Source organism: Delphinapterus leucas, chromosome 12 (genome assembly GCF_059928025.1).
Source record: "Delphinapterus leucas isolate spDelLeu-1000000601 "Yukka" chromosome 12, BTC_Dleu_Yukka2, whole genome shotgun sequence".
NCBI lineage: Eukaryota > Metazoa > Chordata > Mammalia > Artiodactyla > Monodontidae > Delphinapterus > Delphinapterus leucas.
In genome coordinates, this window is record NC_143140.1 from 63,647,164 (window position 1) to 63,666,280 (window position 19,117).

At 35.3% G+C, this 19,117-nt stretch overlaps 1 protein-coding gene across 1 annotated transcript in view; it reads left to right on the top strand.

Moving 5' to 3' along the window:
* LAMA2 (laminin subunit alpha 2) overlaps positions 1-19,117 on the top strand; it is a 610,905-nt gene that overhangs the window by 260,643 nt on the left and 331,145 nt on the right. The window contains exons 5-8 of the mRNA XM_089921992.1: positions 3,578-3,757; positions 6,676-6,765; positions 8,155-8,272; positions 13,610-13,788. Coding sequence (XP_089778118.1) covers positions 3,578-3,757; positions 6,676-6,765; positions 8,155-8,272; positions 13,610-13,788 — 567 coding nt within the window. The remainder of the gene's footprint in view (positions 1-3,577; positions 3,758-6,675; positions 6,766-8,154; positions 8,273-13,609; positions 13,789-19,117) is intronic.

Here is a 19,117-nt window from a genome sequence, read left to right on the forward strand (position 1 = left end):
TCACCATAGCATTAACGCCAAATAAACCTTAATGATTTTTGGAAAACTTAATTCTAGACATGGTCTGATTTTCTCCCTTCAAATAGCATTTTTAGGAGCAGTCAAGTAAGAGCTTGATAAGACAGAAATCTAGCATGACTTCAAGGGCATTGGTGAATTTTTGGATGCCAAAATTAATCTGTAAGGGGAATTCATTTTAATTGCTTCATACATCTATTTATTCATTCTTTACCGTTTAATGGATACCTTCTTAAGTAATAGAGACAACTTGATTTTAAACACATTTCTGGCTCACCTGTTAGATGCCAGAACTGTGGAATATACAAGATCTGTCTTACTCTTAAAATTTTCTACATCAGATGGGAAGGATATTCAGTATCTGGAGATTTATTATTTTAGAAGACCTTGTATTTTATCATCCTCAAAAATTGATTTAAGTGAATTTATTCTTTACTAAGTATCTAAGGTAGGTTCAGTTAGCTGGGACATTTCATATTTTTATCATGAAGCATTTTGAGTCTATTCTTTGTGGCATCAGAATTAGTTTCTCATCCCAGAGTTTGCTGTATTTATTCCTCTAGTGACTCAGTAGTTTATTGGCAGTCAGTTTGTAAAATTCTCTCAGGGATTATCTAAATGCAGAATGTTAGGAATGGAGACACATATTGCCTCTCCTGTCAAAAAATGTAATTAACACAAATGATATATTGTCTTGCAAAAGTGGATGAAAATTCCAGTGGGTGACCTCAAGTCACAGTTCCCAGTGCACTTACAGACTGTTGTGTTCCTTAATAGCTCCCAGCCCAGCACAGGACTCCTTTCTTCTTTTTCTTATTTTATTTTTAACATCTTTATTGGAAGATAATTGCTTTACAATGGTGTGTTAGTTTCTGCTTTATAACAAAGTGAATCAACTATACATATACATATATCCCCATATCCCCTCCCACCCTTCCTATCCCACCCCTCGAGGTGGTCACAAAGCACCGAGCTGATCTCCCTGTGCCATGTGGCTGCTTCCCGCTAGCTATCTGTTTTACATTTGGTTGTGTATATATGTCCATGCCACGCTCTCACTTCGACCCAGCTTACCCTTCTCCCTCCCCGTGTCCTCAAGTCCATTCTTTACATCTGCATCTTTATTCCTGTCCTACCCCTAGGATTTTCAGAACCTTTTTTTTTTTCAGATTCCATACATATGTGTTCCATACTGTATTTGTTTTTCTCTTTCTGACTTACTTCACTCTGTATGACAGACTCTAGGTCCATCCACCTCACTACAAATAACTCAATTTCGTTTCTTTTTATGGCTGAGTAATATTCCATCCAAAGATGTGCCACATCTTTATCCATTTATCTGTCAATGGACACTTAGGTTGCTTCCATGTCCTGGCTATTGTCAATAGAGCTGCAATGAACATTGTAGTACATGGCTCTTTTTGAATTATGGTTTTCTCAGGATATATGCCCAGTAGCGGGATTGCTGGGTCACATGGTAGTTCTATTTTTAGTTTTTAAAAGAACCTCCACACTGTTCTCCATAATGGCTGTATCAATTTACATTCCCACCAACAGTGCAAGAGGGTTCCCTTTTCTCCACACCCTCTCCAGCATTTATTGGTTGTAGAATTTTTGATGATGGCCATACCGACTGGTATGAGGTGATACCTCACTGTAGTTTTGATTTGCATTTCTCTAATGATTAGTGATGTTGAGCATCCTTTCATGTGTTTGTTGGCAATCTGTATATCTTCTTTGGAGAAATGTCTATTTAGGTCTTCCACCCATTTTTTAATATTGAGCTGCATAAGCTGTTTGTATATTTTGGAGATTCATCCTTTGTCCGTTGATTCGTTTGCAAATATTTTCTCCCATTCTGAGGGTTGCCTTTTCATCTTGTTTATGGTTTCCTTTGCTTTTTAGCCTCCTGTGTGTGCGTACACATGCTGTGTGTGTGTGTGTGTGTGTTCAGTCCAAAACTTACCACTTAATTTCAGTTTCTTTAACAATTTTAATCTCATTTGATTTATTGCATAGGTAATAATGCATTTACAAAGTACAAAAAAGTGAAAGTAGTTCTTCCTGTCATTATATTGAGAGTTTCCTTATTCTTTTGTAAGGTACATATAATTCACTGTATAGATGTATAATTTATTTAACCAGTCTCACATTGATGGATATTAGATTGTTTCCAGTCTTCTGCTATTACCAAAAAATGTGGTGGGAATTCAATATAGTTGTACATTTCATTAATTACATGTTAATTAGTGATATGTGATTCCCCAGAAGTGGAATTTCTAAGTAAAATATTCTGTGCATTTGTAATTTTGACAGTTATTGCTAAATTCACCTTCATAAGGGCCTGTGCCATTTTACACTGACACCTGTAAGTATGTGAGGATTGCTGTACCTCTTTAGTCTTGCCATCTGGGAGTATTATCAATATTTTAGAATTCTGACAACCTGAAAAACTGGAAAAGGTTTTTAGAGTGGTTTTAATTAACGGTTCTGTTATGAATGAGGTTCACTATCTTATCAAAAGTTTAATAGCCATTTATATTTCCCTTTCTTTGAATAGTCCTCTTACATCTTCTGTCTGTTTTTGTGTTGTTGGTATTTTTCCTTGTTGATTTATAGGGTTTCTTTAGGCATTAGGAAAATAATTCCTTTATCTGCGATAGAAGTACTTCTTATTTTATCAAATGGTTTATTCCCCATTAGAATTCTCTGCTCTCATGAAATCCCTGTTAGAACATGTGGGCCCCATGCCTCCAAATTACCTTTGGAGGGTAATTCCTTGACCTTTTCTCCACTTTTTACATGGAAAATGGCATGGTTAGATTTGATTTCTTCTGGTGTCAATTGTGCTAAATTATTTTCCTGAAAAAATTACCATCCTGTCCAGGTTTTAATATATTTTCATAGAGTATATTTTTCATAGAATGTGTTATATCCTTGGTAAATTTTTTGCCTTCTTGATCTATCAATTACTAAAAAACAAACAACAACAACAACAAAAACCAGCTTATTGAAATTTCTCACTGTGCTTGGAGATTTGTGTAGTTTTTCTTGTAATGTGTCCATTTTTGCTCTCCATATTTTAAGGCTATATAATTGGATACTTTCAAGTTCAGAATAAAAAATATTAAGCTCCTGATGGTTTCTTGCTTTTGTCTGATATTTTGTAACTTTATTATACCAAGTTTTCTGGTTTCCCACTATATACTACAGTCTTAAATAATGTTAGGGCACAATAATTCTCAGAAAAAGAATGACTGACAAGAATTTATAGAAATCCTAGGAAAGTCAAGTAGATGCACTGCCTTGGAACAGAGAAATATGGGTAATTGCAGTATATACAACACACCTGAAATATAAGCAAATAAATTGCATGTATATGTACTAAAGCAATCATAAAATTTCTCAATTACTTCACTGCATTCCAGTAAGTAAATATGAACCTGTATCTGCCTGACTGGGAGAAAGGGAGCTTAACTTTACTTTTCTAAGAAAAATTAAAACCAGATATTTAATTTTTGGTAACTTTAATTGTCAAATGATTTCCCACCTTGTGTAGATTCACATCTCTTTGATCAATGGGAGACCAAGTGCTGATGATCTGTCTCCTGAACTGCTAGAATTTACCTCCGCCCGCTATATTCGCCTGAGATTTCAGAGGATCCGCACCTTGAATGCCGATTTGATGATGTTTGCTCACAAAGACCCAAGAGAAATTGACCCCATTGTCACACGAAGAGTAAGTTACAATGAATCATACTGGAACTTGTGAATGATATTGCACCCATCGTTTTAATTGTCTGTTAAATAGTTTTAAAAGATATTTTTCAGTGAAGGAGTGAAAGACTTTGAAATTCCACAGACCTTCCTTTGTTTAAATCTAAGCTCTGCCACTTATTAGATGTGTAACATTTATCAAACTTTTTAACATTTCTAAACTTTAATTTCCTCTTTGGTACAATGGAGATCGTAATGCCTAGATCATTATCTTAATTTTGAGGGCTAAGTTAGTTTTTCAACACTTTGGGTAATCCATACTACTATTATAATTGGCTTTGAGGGGTGGTGGTTACTACAGGAAGAGAATGGGCTTTGAAACATTTTTGGTTGCAACGCACACTAAGAAATACATTTTATATCATGACTCAGTACACACACACACACACACACACACACACACACACATCACACGACATCTTGATAACCTTTAATGTGCATAGATCAGCTGGTGATGTGGAAGTGCAGATTCGGATTCAGTAGGTCTAGGGCAGAACTGAGAAACTGCAATTCTAATAAATTCCCAGGTGATATGGATGTCACTGTTCTGTGGACCATTTTGTCTAATTAAATAATTTAGTTTTATGCTTCATTAATGAATCACAAGGCACTGCTAGTTCAAAAGAGCGCTGCTATAGGAAAAAAGTGATTATATATACCATTTTATTTTCCTTTATGAATTGAATATCAGGAAAAAATGGTTATAGCATCCTTTCAACAGATCATTGAAAGTAGGAGCTACCAAGTGTTGTTTTCCAGTGTTAAACAGGAATTTGAGAGATTATGACATAGACGATCAGCCCAAGTTGCTATGAGTGATAACTGTTCTTTCTCCTATCCACGCCTCACCGTATTCACTGGTTTACTCATCTCCTTTATATGCTGCTACACAGCCAAGACACTGTTACCAAGAGAGTCAGTTCAGCAGTAAATCCATAGAACAAATGTATGCTAACAGCGGAGGAGAAAAGAGGATTGTAGGGAGATTGTGAGAAAAAGCATTGTTCTAGAATGACCCTACTAAGGTTAGACGGTTGCCACGAATTACCAAATTGCTGAACCGGCCGGCTGAATACTGAAGAGTGGTACTTTTCACAATTCCTGAGTACCCCTCGCATATTTTCTCTTCTCATTACTTAACTTACTCACACCTAACCTCTCCATCATTGCAAAATAACTTTTAAAGTTTTATTGTCCCCATGCAACACGTGTTGGATGTTTTAGTGCCCTGTATTTCCAAACCTGAAATAATTTTACCTTGTCTTATATTTCAGTATATTGTAAATTGTTTTATGCAAAAGTAATCATTATTTTTCACCAATGTTTAGATTCTTCACTTGTTAAAAAAAAAGATTTTTAATTATAATTTTGGCATGACTTAAAAATACACACCAAGGAAGACTGAATAATTTTGAAGTGAAATTTAATCTTTCCTGACAGTATATCTATCAAAGAAAAAAATCAATGGAAATAAATGTGTTCCTTTTATCATCGTTTGCAGAAAGCAGAGAGGGGTTAGGGTGCACATCTATTATTTATAACTTCATTGTACATGAGCCTTTAAAATAGTGCAGTAAAAATCAACATATAAATATGTTTTTTGAAAGTACTCAAGTTCTGTAAACACTACATATAAATTTAAATATATAAAAATAGGATATTGAATTTTAGCTCCTCTTCATGACACAGAAATGAAGCATTGCACATTTATATTTAAAGCAAATTTCCCAATTTTAAAAACACCTACAAAACTACTGTATCAGCTTTCTGAGCAACTATCCCTGTTTGTATCTGTATTATAAGGTGATGAAGTTAGTGAAAAGCAGACTTTTTTATGTCTAAACTACACCTAAACTCCCTTGCAAGTTACAATAGTGTGAGGTCTAAGTATATCAAGTAAGATAAAGTAACAAAAATGTTATAAAAGATACTATACATAAATAGCAAAAACAAACAAAAAGAATTTTAAAAAGAAGTAAAGAAAAGAAGTAAATTGGAAAAGGGAATTTGTATTCAGGGAACTTTGTGTCCACCTACTTATTCTCACTAAATGTGTGGGGTTTTTTTTTAGTGTAAATAATTGGAATAATAGAACTGTCGACCATAAGATGGTTATTTGGATTCCATAAGGTAATATGACGTACTCTCACAACTATAAAATGCTATATACAAATTAAGTAAAATTTTTACATAGTCCTGTTCTGTAATTACAAATGATCTTTTAAAAATAACTGAGTAGATGAAAATAATTAGAAACAGTCCTGTTAACTCAGATAGGAAAGTAATTGCGTGGATATTTTCACATAATAATGAAAAAAAAGTATTCTGCACATCTAGTTTACTTCTCACATTATGTTAAATCAATCTTATAATTAATTTTCATTTTCTTCTTGATACGGTTAAGAAATGTGTTGTTATGAGCACTATTTCCCTAAATTTGTTGATTCTTTTCAAATCCATCAAGTAAAACAGTCTGCGTATGATTCATGAACACTGATGTTCCTATAATGATAATAAAAAAGGTTTTCTTTCTTTCAACTTTTATGAAGAATTAGTGCCCTTGCTCCGCCGCCCCATAACAATTTGCTCTCAATAATAAATACTCCAGCATGGAGTATTTGTACTGTGCAGTCCTTTGTACTGTCTGTAAGAAAGAAATTTCTAAAATGCCCACCTAACACAAATTAGAGGCATTTTGTCCCTGGGCTATGATTTCAATGTGAGGAGTTACTGGATACTTTTGTGAACCTTCTGTTGTTCTCTGGTGCTTCAAACTAAGGATACAAGCAGAAAGCCAAGTTTTTAACTGAATGTTCCCTTTTGTTGCTTTCACCTTGCAGTAGTCTTAATAGGATTTCTCTCTGGATTGCTTTTTTGCAGTATTACTACTCGGTCAAGGATATTTCGGTTGGAGGGATGTGCATCTGCTATGGTCATGCCAGGGCTTGTCCACTTGATCCAGTGACAAATGTATGTATATTTATAGGATGCTTTGGTAAAATGAAGCTCTGAACTGTAAAATGCTTCATGAGAAGCTTTGCTGACAGGGACGCTGTGAATGGGTGTCAGGCCCCCACTTAGCAGAAAGCCATGCCAGGGTGAAATAGAGCTGGCAGGTAGGATGATAGACTTTGAAGGCAGCCATCACAATATCAGAAAACAGATTAGTTTTCTTCCAAAAAGGCTCCAAACTGGTCTATATATTTTGAAACCTTTCTAGCTATGACAGCCAGCTGTATGATTTAGCTTTAAAGAACTCCTGTCATCAATCAACCTGACCCTTTCTTTTAAGAATTTTCATCAAAAAAATTAATGCAAACAAATGAAAAATGTACATGGAAGTAAATCTAAATGACCATGGAACCGGAGGCTGAGGTAGGACAGGGGCAGGAAGGAAGAGAGTATTCAAGAGAGCTTGAAACCGCCAGGTCAGAAAATGCTGGAATGGTTTTGGGTTGAATTTTTCATTAATGACAATGGACTAAATGAACATAACCTAAAAAAGAAGATGAATGAGCATCTGTTTTTCTCAGTCATAAATAAACTGGTGAAATAGAAAATCATACACTTTATAGTGTATGGAAGAAATGTATTCAATAGTAAGATCAGTGAATGTAGCTACATATGTAAAGATTTCTTTTCCTACTAAAACTGTAATGCAAATGCTATTTCTCAAATAGTATTAGTTTTCTGATTAATGCATCATAGTATTACCTCCTCGGGAAGATTCAAACCCCTGGCATATTTTTCTGGGCAAGGTTGTGGTCCTGCTTTCTTCAGAGTGTGGGCACTGTCTATCAGGGGTATTGATGAGCAGTATTTCCCAAGCTTTGAGAGATCAGGCGGCAGCTTTGGAGGGCCAGTTCCATGTGATGAAATAAGACTGTACTCAAAACACACACAGACAGGAGATTCAGGCTTGGGGTATTAGATTTCTATTCTATCCATGCCCCTCCATGCCTAGGAATCTACTCTTTCCCCTCTTCCTACACCAAATGTTAATTGTACTTTGAGGGAATCCTTAAAATGGATACATCCCACCCAGAAGACCTGTGGATCTCAGGAATCAGAGAAGGGATTCTAGTCTTCTAGACTACTTCCAGCTGGTCCTCTTCTCTCTTCTGTGTCTGAGCCCAGTGATTCCAGAGCCAGCCTGGATCTCCCTCCCTAAGCTGGTGTTGATCAAATATACCCACTCCCAAGGCTGGCACCTCTTCCTTCCCAGACTGATGGGAGTTTTAGATTTTGGTACATAGTCTTGATGTTTCCTTTTCTCTTCATTCTACCTTTCAGGGGAAGCCCCTCATTTATGGTTCCAAAGAATGCTGAAAGTATGCTTTTTCCCCATTTTTTGACTAGAAATCCCGCTGTGAATGTGAGCATAACACGTGTGGTGATAGCTGTGATCAGTGCTGTCCTGGATTTCATCAGAAACCGTGGAGAGCAGGCACTTTTCTGACCAAAACTGAATGTGAAGGTATGTTCTGACAAGCCAGCACCATGGGTAATTCTTCCTTCCCTGGGACACAGGTGATATAAACATGTGCTGATTTCAGGTGAGCACATATTTCCGGTTCATATAATTTATCCAAGACAGTAGCTGGTAAGCTCTTTTACCCTCCTGTTTTAGAGTTTTCAAGTTTTTTTTTTAATTTGACAAATATTTACAAAACACCCACGAATTTACCACTGTGTGAGAATAATGAGAAATAGATAAAAGCATAGTATACACTTACTGTCATCAGGGGTGAATCTGAAGCTTACAGCATAATATATATATACAAATGTAAATAAACATTCAATAAAACCTACAGGGTATAGAGATTAACCTTCTAAACACGTATGTTTATAAAATGGTTCTGAAACCAGTATAGCTCCAGATCCTTCTGCCTGTTCCCTTTGTAGTTCCTCCCCTAAATAGCTTAGGTAAATAGTAAATAGCTTTTGAGTACCCATCATCTAATAAATGGAGAAAAACCAGAGGGAAGAGATCAGACCCTACAGGTTAGAGTCAGTTTATTATCTGGGAAAGAAAGGACTCTGATTCATTAGTTATACTTATTAAAGGGTAGTGTTTGGGGGCAGTAGCTGGGAAGAATAGGAGAGTAAAACGTAACAGAGAGAAGGCAAGAAGTCAAATTTGTGGAGAAAGAATATTTATTTTAATAATAGGTATTAATATTTTAAATGTGTGGTTTCACATTGATAATGGTATAAAATGCTACTATTAGAAATGGTATCAGTGACAATCATTAGCATAAACTACGCTATAGTAATTATTGGACAGTGACAACCAAGAAAAAGCCGGTAATGAAAAACCATAAAACAACTGGCTATGCAAACATTTGCCAACAAATACTCATTTATACTTTAATATTATCACTTTTGAAGTTTTCCCTGAAGGGAAATACCCAAGAAAGGTAGCAGATGACTTTGTAGCCTAATATGGCCAACTGTCCCAACACAGTGACAGGGAAGCTAGAGAAACTTCTGTTTCTGGAGATCTGTTCAGGCCGAGACGAGACCTAAAAACAAAGACTTCTGCTGAACTATAAATCCGAACTAGCCAGAAAGCCCAATTCTATTGAATTCAAATATTAATATTTTAGTGAATCAGTCCTAATCACATTTTTTCAGTTCAGTAGGTGTATGTGGTCACCAAAACAGGCTTGGTAGCCATTTTAAACCAATACCAACCTTATGTATTTATTGAATAAAAATATTTATCATGTATCATGTGTCAGACAAGATATGTCCTTAAAATTATTGAATTGTAGCAGGCTTTAATCATAAAATATTCCCCAAACATAAAATACATTTTCTTTTCAGTTTAAGATTCTGCCTATCCTATCAATGTCTTGAGTCCCTTCATTTTCTGCACATATCTCTTTTGCCTTTTGAGTTGTGTCTGAGTGCTTGTGAAGATATTTTGGTTTAGAAATCACTCATTGTTACTGAGATGTATCTGAGGGAATGGGCCACCACTACCCAGTGTTGTAAGGGGGGGGTAGCAGATGCCCAGCCCTTGTTTTTTATCATCTGCCCCCAACCCCATTCCTGACAATCCCTCAGGATCTCTACAGCTTGTCCCGACAAGAGCAGACATTCATTCCTAAGACTGAATTTAAGTTAAATGACACCATGAATATCTCTTCTCAAACTTCCTTAAATTTAATTAATTTCTCTTCTGCTTGTAGAATATCAACAGTCACACGTGGAACTTTTGAGCATTTGAGGGTAGGGATTCTTCCTGTTGTCTCTAACATTCTATGATAAAGTTATCATGATGTAACATTAAGTGGCTCTGCAGAATCCTTTACCGCTCTCCACTTGTGTGTATGTGTTTAAACAAGGAAACAGAAAGGATGGATCAGACTTATTAGCAACAGGGATGGACAAAGCAACACAGAAGGAAATTTCCACTTGCTGCTATATACATTTTTATAAAATAGTGTTATTATTAAAACAATTTTATCTTTCTTTGTGGAAGAGATGGGAGGTTGTATTTCCAAACTGAGAAAATAATTTTTTTTTTTGAAATCCACAAATTAAAGATAGGGGTCTTAACCATAAAACCTTGTATAAATATTGTGCTTTTGGCAATGTACACATTCGTAAAAGCTTATATGAAAATTTTATTTTCCAAGTTGAATTGTGTTCCATTCACCTCTTAATATTTAGAAAAATCCTGCAACGTGACAAATCCCTCTATAAAATGAATAACTGCCTTCTAATTCATTTGAATTTAATTTCGACTTTTATCAATCTAGCTTATTTGAGGCAGGTTATATCTCTAAAGTGCAAAGGATATGTATTCCATTGCTAAGCCTGTACTAACAGACAGTTTCTATCATGTGTCTTGGACATTCTGTGAAATAACAAACTGCTGATGACAGAGTGAAAAATGGCTCTTTGTGAGTAGATATTATCCATGTCCTCTAAGGCTATAGATGAAAGCTGTGCAGGCCCAGGACCTTTAAACAGCAGCCAAGGCTGTAGGAAAGGGCCCTCATACATGGAGTGTGAAAAGGACTGCTCCTCAGGCATCAGTCTTTACCTGCATTAGCTCATGGTTATAAGTACAGTCCGCAATACTAGTTCTAAATAATGTGAGAATAAATTTGTATTCCTCTGTATTTCCCTCTAGTTGTACTTGTAGCAGAAATCTTGACTATTTCTTGCAATATAGCTTTACAAGATTTTTGAGAATTCTTGTGCATTGTCCTAAAGATATAAAACTGCTTATGATGCCTAGTGATTTATATTTGTGACTACATGTCCCCTAGAATACATTTTGAAAACTCTCCACTAATATAGCAAGAGTACTATATCTTAAATCAAAAGCCAACAAGGTGAAGAAGATATTTGCAACAAATAAGAAAAGGAGATAATATCCTTACTATACGAAGAGATCTTCCATAGCAATAAGAAAAAAATTCAAAACAACCTGTTAAAAATGAGCAAAGATCAAAACAGACATTGCTCAGGAAAAAAATATGATATAACCATATAAAGAAATGATCACACTTATTTATAATTAAGGAAGTATCCATTAAAACAATAATAGTACTTTTTTTTTAAACTTACCAAAGTGTTCATTCATTCACTCAACATATGTTTGAATGCTCACCGAATGGAAAATGTTGGTAATACATAGTTTTGGTGAGGCTGTGGGGAAACAGTTTTATCCTATCTATCAGAGGGAGAGTAATCTGACATAGCATTTGCAGAGGGAATTTTTTCAAGTTAATTAAAATTAAAATTTCCCATGCCCCTTGACTAGAAATTGCACTTGCAGGAATTTAATCTGTAGATGGACTTGGATAGCTGTACAGGACATTTTATGATCCTTGTCTTTAGTACCCAATTGCTAATACCACTGCTACTGACATTTACAGGGCTGAGTATTTACTGTCTCAGGCGTTCTGCTAGATGATCTGCATTCTCACCACAACCTAATAGTTAAGTACCAAAATGACGCTAAGACTTGAACTGTCTCCTCAAAGTCACTCAGCTGGCAAATGGGGAGCCGTCTAACACCAGACCCCCACTCCTAACCCCGACCTCCATTGCCCTCCTGGTAGGTACTCAGTGTTATAAAGGAGAAATCTGGAAACAATGTAACTGCCCACTATTAGGCATCTAATTAATCAAGAAGTACCCAGTGTAGCCTTAGGGAAAACATAATACCAATAGAGAAGGAGCCATGCTATTTACTGTTAGTAAAAAGATAGTTCAGAACAGTATATAAATGTCCCCTTTTGTGGAATTAAAAAAAGATTGAGCTGTGTGCCGCACACAGGCCCGTAAACGTGCATACACATGCACACATACGCACACACGTATAGATGTGGAAATCAATGCAAGGAGACCTAAGAAACTCAACATATGAGGAAAGACACTGCATAGTATATTTTTTGCCTAGTTGCCATCCTAAAATAAATTCTACCCATTTTTCAAAGCCTTACCCAATTCTTCCTGGGGAAGTAATTTATCATTCCTCTGAACGCCTGTAATGTGATATGAAAAAGAAAAGGAGAAGAAGAGAAGGGGGTTACGAAAACATAGAGGATGAAGATGAGGGGAAGTGGAACAGGGAAAATCATTTGGGAACTTATTTATAATGCATTATGCTAATGATTTTACGTGCATTTTAAACATCCCTACCTAGTAATTACTACTGACCACTTCATGTTTTATATGGAAACTGAGCCTTAGTGAAATGAAGTTCCCTACCTCACAGGACTACTAAGGAGTGAAGAGGACACCCAAATCCAAGACTGGCACAAAATAGCGTGATCTCACCACTGAGCAAACCAGCTCTCATCTTGTCCTGATACCTTGGCACTTATCGTACAGCTTTTTCTTATCAGATAACTTGAAGGGATTGTGGTAGTGGTTAGCCCTGCAGACTCTGGAGCCCGACTTCAGAGTTTGGCTTACAATACTGACTTGGTGAACTTTTACTAGTTACTTCACTTCTCTTTGCTTGGGAGTCCTAATATATGAAAAGAGGTTAATAGAGTCTGTAAGTCACAAAACTATTTGAGAATTAAAATCAGTGGTAATAAATATAAAACATTTAGAACAGAATGTGGCATATAAAAAATCCCTAGGTTTTAGTTATGATTAGTAGTAAAAGAAAGGAATAACATTTGACTCTTGAACAACATGGATTTGAACTGCAAGGGTCCACTTATAGGCGGATTTCTTTCACTGAATGCAGACAACAGTGCTACAGTACTACACAATCCGTGGTTGGTTGAATTGGGGGATGAGAAACCAAGGACAGGGAGGGCTGGCTGCAAAGTTATACTCGAATCTTCCATCGTGCAGAGGATTGGTACCCTTACCTCCTGCATTATTCAAGGGTCAAGTGTATATACTAAGCATGCTTTTTACCCGTAGTATCTAACACAGAGGTTCACATATAATAATTATTCATTACAGATTACATGGATGTTAATCATTCAGTACCATACTTCAGTAATTTGTTTGTCGTAATAGGAAATTGTAGGGTGAATTATATGAAATATCAGTTTTATAAGATAAAATCAGTCAGATATTGACAATTTCATATGCTTCAGCTTAATTTATGTTTTAACTATTTCAAGTTCCATTAAAACATGCAAATTTATTAATATGCCTAATAAATCCAAGTACTTTCTAGATACCTTTGCATTGATTACATATATATACATATATAATGTAATATAATTTTCCATATGGTATAAAAATCTCTTTTATATAACAAAATATTGTTTTTAAGTATATCTGAAATTAATGTTTATAAATTTATTTTTCCCTAATGCAGCCTGCAATTGTCATGGGAAAGCTGAAGAATGCTATTATGATGAAAATGTTGCCAGAAGAAATCTGAGTTTAAATATACATGGAAAGTACATTGGAGGGGGTGTGTGCATTAATTGTACTGGAAACACCGCTGGTATAAATTGTGAGACATGCATTGATGGTTTCTTCAGACCCAAAGGGGTAAAGTATGCTTTTTCTTTCATTAAGTGTTATTTTGGCTTTTTCAGACAGAGATGTATTATAGGGAAAAATAATTTTGATAGCTTCTCTAAATAATTGGACTTCAAATTCTCAAAGGTGACTAGAAATATTTCATAGTAGAAACTGTATAAATCTTTCAGGATGTGATATAAAATATTTCCATCTCTCCAGAAAGTCCCATTGTGCCTCATTCCAGTCAATCACCACCCCCAGGCAAACTCTGTTCTGATTTTTAGAGCATAAATTAGTTTTGCCTCTTAGTGAATTTCCTAAAAAAGAAATCATAAAGTACATAAAATTGTTGGTCTTCCTTTCACTCAATTTAACATGTTAAGATTTATTCATGATGTACACATCTTTAAATTTAGTTATTTCTTTTTTAAAAAAATTGCTAAGGAGTAGTCCTTTGCATGAACATATGTTAATTTTTAATCCATTCTCCTGTTGGTGGATATTTGGGTCATTTCCAGTTTTTGGTTAGCTCCTATAAAACAGTTTTATGTGAGTCTTTTTGTGGTCATGTGTTATTAACCTTGTGTAAATATCTAGGAGTAGAGTACTTGTTTCATAGGATAGATATATGTTTGACTTTGTAAGATACTGCCAACACTTTGTCAAGTTAGTAATACTGTTTTACATGTTCACCAAAAATGTATGTAAATTCTAGTTCTTCCGTATTATCTCTATTATTTGGTCTTGACTATCTTTTTGAATTAGCCATTCTAGTGGATGTGGGTGTAGTAGGTATGGCAAGTGGGTACTAGGCAATCACTAAGTCATTCCCATCAATGCTTGGTGCTACAGCAGATCTTCTATTATGAATTTACAGCAGATCCCATGGATTAAATTCTTATTTTAAGTGTTTATTGGCTATTCCTATATCTTCTCTTGTGAAGTATTTCTTCAAGTCAAGAAATTGTTCTTTTTTATTCTAGAAGTGTTATAATTTTAACTTTTAGGGCTATGGCCCATCTCAAGTTAATCTTTGTGTAGGGTATGAAATAATGATTGAGATCTATGTGGTTCATCTGTTGTTCCAGCACCATTTTTGGAAAAATACTTTCTTTTTCTCTTTTGAATTGTTTTGAGGCATTTTCTGAAAATCAGTTGATCTTTTGGGTCAACATCTGGAGCCCCAGTTCTGTTCCATGGATATATTTGTCCATATTTGTGCTAATGGCACACTATCTTGATGACTTTAGCTTTTTTTTTTTTTTTTGCGGTACGCGGGCCTCTCACTGTTGTGGCCTCTCCCGTTGCGGAGCACAGGCTCCGGACGCGCAGGCTCAGTGGCCATGGCTCACGGGCCCAGCCGCTCCGCAGCACGCAGGACCCTCCCAGACCGGGGCATGAACCCGTGTCCCCTGCATCGGCAGGTGGACTCCCAACCACTGCGCCACCAGGGAAGCCCGATAACTTTAGCTTTAATAAAACTAGAATTCAGAAACATATGTGCACTAACTTTATTCTTCCTTTTGAAGATTGTTTTGGCTATAGTAGTTTCTTTACATTTCCATGCAAATTTTAGAATCAACTTCTCAACGACAGAAATATTAGTTGGGATTGTTGTATAGAATCTAAATGCAAATATGGAGAGAACTAACACTTTAACAATATTGAGTCTTCCAGTCAATGAATATAGTACATCTCTTCACTTATTTCTGTCTTCTTTAATTATTCATATCAGTGTTTTCAGTGTAGAGATCTTGCATGTCTTTTGTTAATTTTGTATAATTTCCTTCTGCCTGAAGAACTTCCTTTAGCTTTTTTTTTAAAAATAGGGCAAGAATTGATGGTGACAATTTCTCTCAGGTTTATTTCATCGGAAAATGTCTTTATTCTACCCTTATTACTGAAGTATATTTTCATTACATGGAGAGAGATGTTTGTTTTTCTTTCAGTACTTTAAAGATATGGTATTTTCTTGGGCTTCCCTGGTGGCGCAGTGGTTAAGAATCTGCCTGCCAATGCAGGGGACACGGGTTTGAGCCCTGGGCCGGGAAGATCCCACAGGCCTCGGAGCTGCTAATCCCGTGAACCACAACTACTGAGGCTGCGTGCCACGCTACTGAAGCCCACGTGCCTAGAGCTCATGCTCCACAACAAGAGAAGCCACCACAATGAGAAGCCTGCTCACCACGACTAGAGAAAAGCCTGCACGCAGCAATGGAGACCCAACACAGACAAAAATAAAATAAATAAAATAAATAAATTTATTAAAAAAATAAAGATACAGTATTTTCTGGATTTCACTTATTCTAATGAGAAGGCAGCCATCATTTGCATTTCTTTCTTCTATATATAATGTGTCTTTAACTCTCTGATTTCAAGATATCCTCTTTTTATTTGCCTTTTAGCAGCCAAAACATGTATTGGCAAACTATGACCTCTAGATCAAATTTGGCCCATGGCCTATATCTATGTGGCCTGTGAACAAATAATTTTTTTTTACATTTGTAAAAGTTTGTTAAAAGAAAAAAAAGAAAGAGGCAGAGGAGAAGGAGGGGAGTAGAAAAAGGAGAGGAAGGGAAAGGAGATGGAACGAAAATGAAAAGAACAACAAAAAAATTAAGGAAAAGAGAAAGAAGAACAAGATGAACAAGAACTAGGTGGAAGAGGTGGAGGAGAGAAGGAGGAGGAAGAGAAGAAACAAACCTTATGTGCCTTACAAAGCCTACCGTTTTAGTTACAGAAAAAATTTTCCAATTTCAGAATTGGACCATGTGTATCTAAATGTGGCTTTCTTTGTGCTTACCTTCTTGGCTACTGAGCTTCTTGTAATTATAAATTGAGATTTTATACCACATTTTGGAAATTTTAAGCCATTATTTCTTTAAAAAATTTTTTGAACCATGCTCTCTCTTCCCCTTTTGTGACTCCAACTGCATACAGGTCAGGTTGCTGGACTGTGTCCTATAGGTTACTGAGTCTGTGGTAATTGAAATTTGTTTTGTTCTTCAGATTGGATAAATTCTATTTATCTGTAATTAGGTATACTACCTTTCCCCCTGCCATCACTTACCTGCTGCTAAGCATATCCAGTTAATTTTTTCATTGAGATATTTTATTTTCAGCTTTATAGACTTATTGTGTTTTTTGTAATTTCCATTTCTCTGCTGAAATAATCCATGTGTTTACTCCTTATGAACATTATTTCCTTTATATTCTTGGGCACATATACAGACCTGTACAAGTCCTTGTCTGCTAATTTCAATACTTGGGACACCTCAGGGTCTGTTTTTATTGACTTGCTGTTTCTTGAATAAGGACCACACCTTCATTTTTCTCCTCGTGTCTAGTAATTTATAATTTACACAGGACATTGAGGATGATACAGTGTAGAGACAAGATTTTGTTGTCTTCTTCCAAAGATTTGTGAATTTTGTTTTAATAGGTAATCAACTTACTGACTAATCACTATTAAACTGAGGAGGCTTGCTTTTATACCTTGTTAGGACAGATTAATAAAAAGCTCAGGTGTTTATCTAACCTTTCCAACTTGATTGATAAAGTCTTGTTTCTGTTTACTTTATGGTGTGTAGACTGGAAAATTTTACTCAGATCATTTAGCTTTCCAGCTGTTGCTATCCACTGGGCTCCTTGGAGTCCCCTGATTTAACGTACAATTAAAGGATCAGTTAAGAATTGAGAGGTATTGATATGCAAATTTTGTTGTTGCCCTTATATGAACATGGATCTCATCTACTGTATTTTCTTCTTTCAAATCTCAAATCCTTCTAATTTCTGCCTGCTTTTGATTATTCTCCCAAGTCCTCAAATGTTTGATTTTTATATTTTGTCCAGAATTCATAATTGTCATTTGACCATGTGCTAGACCTATACAAGACACTGTGCCATCATTAAAACTGGAAGCTTCATCAAGTTATTACAAGTTATTAAGTGAATCTGAGCCTAGATTTTCATATTTTAACACATAAAAATACGTATGCTATATTGTGTTAAAAATTCAAATCTTTCAGGTTCTTAATATTTGGGTAGAAATTCAGTGTGTTTTTATGAAGATATAGATAGAAAAGTTTTGTGCATTGCAAATTTTATAGCTAAATAACGTATCTCTATGATATTCTTAAAATTATTGCCTTAAAATATAATTTTAGATTTATCTCCTAAATACATATAGTTAAATGCTAAAATACACACACACACACACACACACTCACACACACATATAGCAGTGCTTACTTTGAGGATTGATTAGTAATCTGATTATTTTAATAAAATTAAAAATCAAGTGTAAAGTAGATTAATTTATAAAATCTCTTATGTTAGGACTTGTTCCTGATCAGCAGCCTGATTCAGGCAGATTTTCCCAATTACCACAAAGAAGGATAACAAATTAAGAGGCTTTGGTTTACTCAAGCTCATCATTGGAATCATAAATCATATTTATAAGAGCTAAGAATTTATCCTAAAGAAATGTATTGCTATATGCCCACAGAGAGTTTTGTTTTGTTTTTCTTCATGTCTTGGTTTTCTCTTGGTTAGAAAGCCCTCCTCCCAATTCCACTCTCAAATTGCTACTCATACTTCAAGCTCCAGTCTAAATGTCACTTTTTCTGTGAAACATTGCTTGACTTCATTGTGTTATTACTCTCTCTTCTTTTGCCCCAGAACGTGCTGCTTGTGTGTCTGTTTTATCACTTTGCACATTCTATTTAATCAATATCTTTCAAGTCTGCTATTCCTGTAAGCTTCTTTAAGGCAGAAATCAGGCCTTATCTGTGCTTTGCACAGTCCTTACTTCATAATAGGAAGTGAATGAATGGGTCTTAAATGATGATTTTGAAACTGATCTGTGGATATAGTTGATTGAATTCTATCAGACATGTAAATATTTCTCTACTTGTGAAACTTTAACTTATATTAGCAAACAGGTTTTCATTTATCAATTAAACCTAGATATATACATATATAAAACTGTATTTTATTGGAGAAACATATATATATACTTATATACACAATTTTTTATATATATTCAGAGTATTTTAGTATTTCCTAGGCAAAGAATTTCTTTATTTTTTTTTGTTCTTATGCTATTGCATCTTGAAAATAAATATTGTATATTTGGTACATTAGCACGGTCTAGGTGTGTTTAATTAAAATATTCTAACATTAAAAACTGCTAGTTGTACTGTGTATTTAATGTATGTGAGGAATCTTATGAGATGCTTTATATGTTATTCCTCTTAATTTTAATTTAATAACATCACTGAAGTTTCTACTATTATCCTCATATTATCAGGAAGTAAGTAAATTGCAGGAGGCCACATAGCCAGTAAGTGGACAC